Below are 11,231 nucleotides of genomic sequence, written 5' to 3'. Positions count from 1 at the left end.
TCAAACAGTTGACCTGCGTTTAGTATTAGACAAGATCTAATTCACAGTTATTAGAAGAAGAAAAGTAAGGTAAACGAAACTAGAGTGAGTATTCAATCGATTGGTGAAAAAGCTGGAAATTTAAAGGAGGGCCGGATGTAGTGCGTAGAAATAGTGAAAGGCTTTGCACTGACATTGAATCCAAATAGTATTTTTGAGTTGCCTTTAATATATATTTTTAAAATAGCAGAAAAGTTACGTTCGCAATCATTTCCTAGCACGAAACAGCGGACTTTGCGTGAGATACGGCCGGCCCTGGTTTGAAAATTCGCAACAGAGAGCAAAAACCTCTTCTAAGAGCTGCTTTCCTTTTCTTAGAATGGCACGCTTTTAATAAGAAACATGCATTTAAAATTAACTAACTGTGATTTCACACAACCTACCAATTCACATTGATTTTCAGTTTTATCTATTTTCGTATTGCTTCCGTGCGACTAAATAAATTCAAAACTTACCAGTATTGATAAACTATGAATATAACATTGACACAGGGTTCCAATAGTAATTAAAACAAAATGCATCACGGATAAATAAAAGCCACCGAATCGGTATGGCAAACTAATCAATAATGTCTCGCAGTTATAACCGATATTTCTTTATTTGTTCACCGAAGTTTCAAATCCTATTTTTGTTTTACCATCCCGTTATACATAGTGTTTTCTACGATACACCAAAATCGAATCAACCAAAACAACAATCAAAGAACAACGTAACATTTTACTAACTGTGACTAAAAAAGTTTCGCGAACACTAGCGAAACGAAACATTACATTACCCGCTGTACGTTTCACGTAGTTCTATCACCAACATCGCTATTGTAAATGTTAAAAACTAAGAGAAGTAGTACGTGTAAGTGATTATAATTCTATAATTTATAATCTGCTTCTATGCTCTATCCCCTACCAAACCAAAAGGTAGTAGATCTGCTCATTTAGAATTTATGCTAGAGCCAAACTGATTTCTTTTTCTACATCGCCGTATCCGGGACACGTAAAATAATAATTTGTGCAACTTGTTGTGAGATCCATGTGAACTGTTCCAGTTTATAAGTTTATGGTATATTTTATAATCATTTAAAATAGAGATTTATACAGAGTTTTTGAAAAACGTATATCTACAGTGGTAGTTATAACAGTTGTTAAGGTTATTTTAATAGAAAATGTACAGTCTAATGCTTCGATCGCGGATAAACCTTCTCATTTTCGACTTGCCGACAGCAGCTTTGATTGTCCCCGCGGGTGCAGAGCGAATAATCAGTTGGTTTCCCGAAGTCGTTCAATAGCTTCAGCATCCATTGAAGTTTTTGGCATACTTCGGCTAGTGCGATGAACTCTGCTTCTGTGGATCGGATGATAGAATCGCGCACGATTGCTTTCTTGAGACCTAACTCAGGACTATGCCACTGAAGAAAATGAGTATGCCAAGAGTAGACTTTTTGTCTCGTGTGTCCCCGGCCCAGTCTACGTCGCAGTAGACCTCCAATGCAGCGTTCGATGATTCAAGCTGTACCACAAAGTTTGTTGTATGAACAAGGTACCGCAGTACCATTTTGGCCTCGTTCCGGCCCAAGATTGAGTCACTAATGGAGACGTCCGGTCGTGAATACACCGCAATATACAGCAAACCTCTTATCAGGCTTTGATAAAAGTCTCTTCTTAGTAGTTCCATCGAGTTCCCCTCATTTCGCTGATATCCTGGATTCATTGGAATATCGGATCCCTTGGTACTCATGAAACCAAGCTGACTGGCACACGACCATTCTGGTCATCAACGTAACTAGTCCGAACTCCGAAGGTAGAGGCACGCATCTGCAGTTAAGTTGTGATCATGGATGGAAAATCATTGATTTTGATCTAATCTGTGAGTTATCGCCACACGCACAAATCACGATCCGTATAGTAGTATATGACAAATAGTGAATCTTTAGCATTGATCACAAGATTTTGTTCTCTAAACAGTCTCAGCAGTCGATCACAGTATTACATTTTACCTAGCTGCGAGAGAAAAGGATACTCATGTTATTTGTATTGCAATTCATACGCTGTATACAACCAATCGTCGGTATCTGTTATATTTCTCAACGCAATCATGCAATGAACATGATCTGACATGAGGTTTACCATAATCTGTACAGATCGCGGCAAAGTATTTGTCGCTTTCATGTAGTGATGCCAATGAATCTGAATCTGATCGCTCCTCTGATCTTGATCGCTAACTAGAAGCGATTTTTTCCATCCCTGGTAATGATCCAGCTTGCATAAGACTTCGTCAATGGTTCTGTTCCAAACTCGTGCCGCTTGCTTCAATCCATACAAACTGCGTTCAAGACGGCATACGTTCGCTTTTACACTTGCAACACGGCTAGTTTCATACCCTTGGGAATTCTTCATGTAAATTTCTTCAATAAATCTACTGTACAGGTACGTCGTTTTTACGTCCAAGTGCTTCACCAGAAAATTCTGTTCCGCAGTAATGATCAATAGCACTCGGAACATTACTTCACTGAATACAGGAATGAAGATTTCATCAAAATCGGTCCTGTACTTCGGTGAGAAGCATCGGATGACCAATTTTGCTTTGTACGGGTGAATATTTCCGGTGACATCCTCCTGCTTCTTATACACCCACTTACATCCAACAGGCTTACGGTTCTCGGGTACGTCTACTATCTCCCAAGTATGATTCTCAGTCAACGCACGAAACTCCCCGTCCATTGCTGCCATCCAGTACTCATGTACTGTGAGGCTCATGATCTGCGGATCCATTTGACTTCAGTTGCTTCTTCGTTATCGCATTCGGCCAACGTGACATCTTCAAGATCCCTTTCCGTATAGAACTCTGTTTCGATGGGAGAGCTACCTGAATCGTCATAGTCGGAGTCGTCTTATTTCTCAGCTTCTTCAGCTGGCTCAGTAGTAGAATTGATCAGCGTGCTTGTAATTTCCAGTTCGATCACCTCTCCGGATGGTACATTGTCTGTGGCGCACACTGGGTGCTTCTGGCAAAGTTAATTCCTCCCCAATGAAGTTGGCATTGTGACTGATGATCGAGAAAGATGATCATCGATTGATCCGTAAAACGATACGCCTTATGATCCAAAGAGTAGCCAACAAATATCAGCTTTTCCGAGGTTGGGTTTCTTCTTGCGTTTACTTTTTTCTTGGGAACATGGACGTTCGCCGTACTGCCGACAGCCTTTAAGTGCGCTACGTCCGACTTCATGGTACGCCAGAGCTCGAATGGTGATTTCGATGGCAACCGGTTCTGTAAATAGACAGCAGTACTTACGGTATCAGCCCAGTGGCACTCCGGAAGCGTTGAATAACATGCAGCGACTCATCTCGACCAGGTACCGATTTTTGCAGCTGCACTTTACTGCTTCACCACCCTGATCTTATCGGATAGCTTTCGACTTTCGTCCAAATTGCATTTCCACAAATGCCACGTACTCCTGGAGCTTAACAGGATTCTCTTCTTTTTTACGCAGGAAATAAAAGGAATAAAACGCCGAACCTGCTATAGTCATCAATGACACTCATGCAATAATGATAACCAGACATTGATGTAGGTATTTTCAATCTTGCATCACATTTCTTGTGTTTCAGTTTGGGAATATGCGCCATCGATTTCGACCCAAGGACTCGAACATGTGCCAGGTTAGGCTTCTTGCCGGACCACATTTCTTCTGATCTGATCTTAGATCCCTTTAGTTGTAGATCAATTAGCCAGGTACACGGCCGTTGTTGTTGTTTTGGCCCAGAACGTTTTTGGCAAATTCACATAAAATAGCATGCACCGTGCACGATCTTCGATGGTTCGATTTACTCGTTCAGCCAGTCAATTTTGTTTCTGTCGGTGTCTAGTCCACTGTTATCTGATGGCGGATTCCCAAACACCTCAAATGGTCTTCTAGCCTTTGATTCGTAAACTCTTTCCCAATATCAGGTCGGAGGACCTTCGTTTTCTTCTTGGTTTGTCGGTCGGCCATGGAACGAAACTCTTCAAATGTATTGAAACGTGTTCCGCTAACTTTTTCTTTAGGAAGCACACGAAGATTCGTCGGCATTTGTCATCCGTAAACGTCAAATAGTATCGGCTTCCATCTAGCGATTCTTCCAACGGTCTGCAAATATTCGAGTAAATGGCTTCCAAAAGATCTGATATGTGTGATTGGTACTTCCTGAAAGGTAAACGTGTTTGCTTGCCCATAGCACATATCTTGTATATTTCGCAACTCCTTTTGCAGAGTGTTGAGTTGACATGACCCAGTCTTTTATGCCACATCTTTGCACTCCCTTGGCAGGGCTTCTGATGACAGCCAGCTGATACAGCTTGAATATGTCACGCTTCTTACTTCCAGTAGGCATCATTTCACCATCCGGATTGATAACTTTAATGCCCTTCTTACTAAACGCAACCGTATGTCCTCGTTATATAATCTGATTTACTGAAGGCAAACTTGTCAAAAGCTCCGGAATCACCTGCATATCCTGCAATATGAAAGAATCATCTGGATAGCGCTTCAGCTTCGATTTAATACTTTCTTTGGCGATTGCCTTCATTGTGCTTTTGCTGGTACCAAAGGCTGTAACTGTACCAATGCTCCTCGAAGAGCACTCCAAGATTCGCTCCGACTTGGCATAATGATAAGAAGCACCTGAATCAAAGTACCAGTCGTTGCCATCGGCCTACATTTTGGCCAATTGCTGGACGACAGATTTAAATTGGCATTCGAAGAGTAGGTAATCCGATGCCTCACTCTCAAGATTACAGAAGTGGCAAATCTCGTCATTGAGCTCACCTATCTTCATGAGATGTTTTCTCGGGCAGTGACCGGTGATTAGTAGTCCTGTCATTGTGCTTAGGTCTTTTTTGTTGAGCCTAATCAATAATATGTTTTCCTGATACAAGGGTCTATAAACCTTTACTTTAATGGCCATTCTTTCCCGCTTGCCAATTTCTGTTTTTATAACACTTGGCGAGTCTCCACAAAATGGTTCCGGTTCTATGAATCTTCTCGATGATCCTTTTCGTGCCAGTAAATCGGCTTTATCATTTCCTTTAATTCCGCAGTGAACCTGGAACCCAGTAAAGATTGAACGGGTTCTTATGAATTAGCTGCCGCAGTGAAAGAATACATTTCCATCCGAGTTTGGAGTTGAACACTGCAGGCTATAGCGCCTTGAATGCTGCCTGACTGTCAGAGAAAATGCAGTGGTTTGCGTGTCGGTAATTTCTTCACTGGCAGACATGGATGGACGCATTCTAAGCTGGTGTACACTTCTGACACTCGACCAATTTCCCATGGGGACATAATGATCTATTCCAGGACCGATCCCTCTGTAGATTTATTTATTTATTTATGAGCCACCGGTGTAAAAGCGTATTGAATCATCCCGAACTTCGGGAACACCTTGTTCCCAAGTTTCGCGTTTGGTATTTATTATTTTATATGCAATGTCGACCCACTTCAGTGTCGATCGAAAAAATCCTGGGAAATGTTTTTCCATGATAATGCTATGCGTTTCTTGAGAGTCTATGGTAAAAGTTCCATTTTCCTTTCTCAGTCTACCACCTGACCCATTAGAGTGATCCTCAGCGAAGGTCTTTTGCAACCTGGATAAGGTATCTATGTACAAGTTTTCGACTCGTTCGCACATTGGCCTCCAGCTTCCGACGAAGGTACTAGGATTTCCTCTAGCAATCTGTCACTTGGAATAATTCTCGAGCTGCATTATCATTGGTCGGTATTCTTTAGGAAATCTGGCCAGTAGAAGCGTTCCGATGTTGGTCACTGATTGTAAAACCGATTTTTCGGAGCTTGTGTGCCGTTTCTATGATACCGTTGATGTTTTCATGGAGTCGCTGGAAAATAGGGAAGTTGGTATTAGTTTTCCCAACAGGCCAACTGTTCAGGTCAAACCGTTATCCTCCAATACTGATTTTCAAAATGATCTGTAGAAAACAACTTCGGTTCACCTTTTCAGATGATTCAACAATTTGCATAATTTATTATTAACTCTGTGATCTCGACGTTGCACTAAAATTTATGAAAAAGAGTGGACAGAATTACCAACTTATTTGGCTCAAGAATATATTATCTACTAGTCAACAAAGTTTTACCGCTAGACGCAAAACAAATAGTAACCAAAAATCCAACTGAAAATTACCTGAAAACTAAACTCATTCCAAGCAATAGTAAGATACCAAATAATCTGTTTTCAAACAATGCCAAACAAAGATCGAAGATTATTTAAACTAGTTCTACAGAATATTTAGCAACTATACCGTAACTAACTAACGTATTAATAAAAGAAAATTATTTTTACGCATAACTTTCCAAACAAACAAACAGAGATTCAGCAATATTTTGCACATACAAATCCTCATATGGATCAACATTATTTAGTTCCATGAAAAAAACAGATCAAATTCTAGTCCAATTCACGATAGATTCTCAAAAATAACGAAAAATGACAATAATTAATACCCGACATAGCGAAATCAAACGCGAGGCTTATCACAATGGTAATGCCGTTTCTTAACTGGAAGCTGAGCGGTGCATCGAATTTCAACCGCCGAATCTACAAATTATTCTACACGCTACTAGTAGCATAAGTTTGTGCATCAATGAGCAATTGGAATATTTTCAACGCATTTTTCAATGGGCCGCCTCTGGCCCTCATTGGGCAGGGTAGCCACTACTGCATGCTAGTTTAAGCTTATTTAAAACCATTTATATTGGCCTACCACAACTACGGCGTTGAATATCCACTAATAAATGTAGACGGTGGAGTTAAAAAAGGCGAATTTTGAAATGCTACCTACACAGGATTGTGCAAACAAAAAAATAAATCGAATATCTGATACAGAAAAGAAAAAGCACGAAACCCATTTCAAGCGGTCCAAAATGTGATTGCAACTGCACAAATTTGATCAAAACAAAAACAAGCGATAGGTTTTTAAATCAGAATGAAATCATGTTATCAAACTGTAGATGAACGAAGAAAATTAGTATGTATCAAGGTATTTGATTCAAAATCAAAATATCGGCAATGTAACAGAAGGGAAGTTAAAATAAAAGTACTTTATTGGAAATTAGTTGTCTTTTAGGGTATTAGTGAACTTATCAAACAAGTCTGTTAGTCGTCGCTTTTCCTCTTCGTTGGCAAATGTATATTGAATAGCTTTTACCTGCAGTTGAAGTATTTCTTGTGCACTCAATCCGTAGGTTTCAGAACAAATGCGTAATTCCTCAGATAAACTGGTATCAAAGACGCCAAAATCGTCCGTCTACAAGTGAAAACGTACAAACGACAGCTCACCACACATCACGATTAGCTACTTACGCAGATGCAAACTTCGTGGCCTGCTCCCCAGAGCTTCCCAAAATGATGATCTTTGTACGATGTTACCGTACTACATTTAACGTTACTGGTCAGGCAGCATTCGAAAGGAATACGGTTAGTTTTGACAAACTTCAGATTGTCACCCTCGATGAACGTTCCGTGTCCGATGCGATCCGTTCCAAACTGGAACATTTCCCGCACCTCGCCATCGTCGTTGAACTCTCCACAGTGCAGAGCCATTTTTAACCCGTACGCTTTGGCTGGTTTTAGAATCGGTTCGAAATCGGAAAATTTCGTTCCAAATGGAGCACCACTCAGGTCCATTCCTCGGATGATGTCCGAATAGAGCTTGCAGAGCTCCAGCACCAGTGAGACGTTCTCGGCCGCTTCATGCAGCCCCTTGGAACGATCGACCGAAGGGAGTAGCTTGACTGTGATGGTTGGATAAGATTTTTGTGCTCGTCTGTAATGATTTTGATAGAAAACGCATAGGGATTGATGATGATTCTAATAATTCACGTTTGAAGTTTCAGGACTGCAAACGGTAATGAAAACGGTTTGCCAATAATTTTAGTATTTAAATGGGGACCTAGATTCTTTGTTTTAGGTAAGTAGGTACAGTCAACCAAAAAAGTATTCGGACAGCAGCGCATAAAATTTTCTTTTAGTAATTTTGCACAGTATTTTTGCAAAGAATGGTAACACATATTTTTTAAAACAATGTTTAATTAAAGCATATTTATATGCACAACAAAAATTCGGGGAAAAGCTTTCCGTTTTGAAGATAGGGTGCATATAGTTTGAATTCCTCAAAAATGCAGCCAAAAAAGTATTCGGACAGTTAACTATTAGTTGAAACAAATGTCCTTTCTCGCTCATCTACTACCTCGTAGGACCATTTACATTCTTGATGACCTGTTTTAATCTGTTTGGGATAAAATTAACAATTTTTCAAATATCCCTCTGTGAATTGCTGACTATTTTTTTACAAGAGCTCGGTTTAAGTTATTGTGATAAGAAATCGAATGATTTCTCATTTAGAAATGAGATTATCTAAAAAGATGTTCAAAAGGGTTCAAATCTAGACTGAATGCTGATGTTTCGGTAGCTCTAGGACAATTATATGGTGCCTACCGCTTACAATTATCGACAGTATGTTTAGATTCAACATCCCGGTACAATATGTATGTACCACACAATTACAATTTTGCTTTAATTTCACCTAAAATTATTCAGATAGTTGAGTTTACATTTAGTTCTATCCAAAAATATATATCTTTGGTGTCTCGGAGCTTTCCAAGCATCCCAACAAGGTATGACACTAACCGCATTGCTTGTTTACTTGCTGACGAGTGATTTTTCGCTTGTAACCCTTCTCTTTTAGTTATTCTTGCATAAGGGTTGTTGATGTCGTACCTTGTTGGGGTGCTTGGAAAGCTCCGAGGCACCAAAGATATATATTTTTGGATAGAACTAAATGTAAACTCAACTATCTGAATAATTTTAGGTGAAATTAAAGCAAAATTGTAATTGTGTGGTACATACATATTGTACCGGGATGTTGAATCTAAACATACTGTCGATAATTGTAAGCGGTAGGCACCATATAATTGTCCTAGAGCTACCGAAACATCAGCATTCAGTCTAGATTTGAACCCTTTTGAACATTTTTTTAGATAATCTCATTTCTAAATGAGAAATCATTTGATTTCTTATCACAATAACTTAAACCGAGCTCTTGTAAAAAAATGGTCAGCAATTCACAGAGGGATATTTGAAAAATTGTTAATTTTATCCCAAACAGATTAAAACAGGTCATCAAGAATGTAAATGGGCCTACGAGGTAGTAGATGAGCGAGAAAGGACATTTGTTTCAACTAATAGTTAACTGTCCGAATACTTTTTTGGCTGCATTTTTGAGGAATTCAAACTATATGCACCCTATCTTCAAAATGGAAAGCTTTTCCCCGAATTTTTGTTGTGCATATAAATATGCTTTAGTTAAACATTGTTTTAAAAAATATGTGTTACCATTCTTTGCAAAAATACTGTGCAAAATTTCTAAAAGAAAATTTTATGCGCTGCTGTCCGAATACTTTTTTGGTTGACTGTACATATATCTGTGTTAAACTAGGTTAAATATAAAATTTTGATGTTGACGCGAAAATTTTAACGTTATTTACGCAATTTTTTACATCATTGACTATATATATAAATTATTAAAATAATTTTACCTGATTGCATCTAAAACTGTGGTGAGATACTGCTGTTTCGTCATAAAACCTGTAGCTTTCGGGGTTGTTCTCAGCTCCAAGTACACCACGTTGTCGGCCGCAAAGTCCCGAATAACAGCTTCAGTTGCATATGCCAGTGTTTCCGGTTGATCGGTGAGATCGTGTGCGTATTTGAATTTCTTGAAACATCTGTTAGAGCAATTATAAATTTATAGATTCAAATTTAAAAATTGTTATTGAAACTTTGTGTCCTATTTTAATTATTTCAATCAAGTAGTTGTACTGTTTGGCTACAGACTACACTTTGATCTTAGCCGTTAGGCCGAGAAGCGATGTTTGGCTACAGAAAGCAATCAAACAGTTAGACAATCAAATTTAATAAAATAAATTACAATCAAAACGAGGATAAAACCAACATGCAGTCAGCCGTTGATCTTGATGTAAACAAAAACAACTACTCATACTCACTCTTTCAAGGTTAGATTTCGTCCGGCTGTTATTTGGTAGAAATCCAAAAAATCGCTCTTCTCCGTTGCAGTGGTTTCTTTTCCATATTTGATTTCTTGCAATTCAGCTAGGGTGGAATTACTTAGCGATCCATTCAGGTGAGCGTGCAACTCCTAAAAATTTCTAATGTAAAACGCTTATAGAATGAAATTTTATACGTACAATTTTTGGTAATTTATGAAAGAAATCCATCGCTGACGGAATGCGCGTTTTCTGAAAATAAAGGATGCCAGGCGGTTTTTTTTGTCGAAATATCCGCACAGTTACTTTAGCATTTCCGCATTTTCCGAAGAAAAATCACCTGATACTTAGGATAGGGAATGTCGGTCGCTAATATCACAGCCGTTAATAGTAAAATCGCCGATTACATAATTTTTCTATCTAATAAAATTCACGTTATTTTTTTCTGAAAGTGAACATATCTTCACATCTGGCAGTTCTGCTAAACATCTAATCGAAAAAAGAGGGTACTCTCATTCATCGCTCTCGCTCTCTTCTCACGTTAATAATTTTTTCCATTATTCAATACATACACACAGTATTTAGAAATAAAGGTAAGGGACACCATTCTTGACTTAAAATTTAATTTATTTAATATTCTTGAAAAACTAATTATAAATTTTTTGTATCTTCTCTAAATACAGCAGCACGATAAAATTTGATACAAATTTTTGTTAAATTGTTGTATCCTTCTCTCCATTAACACATTTTTATTTTTATAATAGAATCTCAGAATACTGTAAAAATTATCGTGAACATGTAACCATAACTTCGATAGCAGACCCAACAAACATTTCTGCTGTATAATTGCTTATTAAGCGCTTGAATCCCGGACATTGGCTGTATAACAGTTAAATAATCTACTGTTCAAATAAAATGTTTGTTGGGGAGTTATCTTCTCAAACACTAAAAATTTCTGCAGCATTTTGTGTTGTACTGTAGAAGTTACCGAGATTTTATCAGCATCAGAGATCATGGCAATAATCTCGGTAAAACATCAAATTACCGAGATCTCGTAAATCCATCGACTGTCAAATTTAACCGAGAATCTCGGTTTTTCTTTTACCGAGATACACTCAAGTCGCTTGTTACGCGAAGGATA

General features: G+C 38.5%; 1 protein-coding gene across 1 annotated transcript; it reads right to left on the bottom strand.

Annotated features, from left to right (window-relative positions):
* Positions 1 to 7,137: 7,137 nt before the first annotated feature.
* On the bottom strand, positions 7,138 to 10,321 carry LOC128736520 (adenosine deaminase-like protein). Its single transcript, XM_053831003.1, has 5 exons — positions 10,292 to 10,321; positions 10,091 to 10,242; positions 9,623 to 9,811; positions 7,389 to 7,851; positions 7,138 to 7,332 (listed from the first exon to the last, which is right to left on the bottom strand). The coding sequence occupies exons 1-5, from the start codon at positions 10,319 to 10,321 to the stop codon at positions 7,138 to 7,140; spliced, it is 1,029 nt and encodes a 342-aa protein (XP_053686978.1).
* Between the last annotated feature and the right edge of the window lie 910 nt (positions 10,322 to 11,231).

The sequence above is a fragment of the Sabethes cyaneus genome, chromosome 2 (assembly GCF_943734655.1).
Source record: "Sabethes cyaneus chromosome 2, idSabCyanKW18_F2, whole genome shotgun sequence".
In the NCBI taxonomy this organism is placed as follows: domain Eukaryota; kingdom Metazoa; phylum Arthropoda; class Insecta; order Diptera; family Culicidae; genus Sabethes; species Sabethes cyaneus.
Note: the sequence above shows the minus strand (reverse complement) of the source record. Positions and strands in the feature narration are given on the sequence as shown.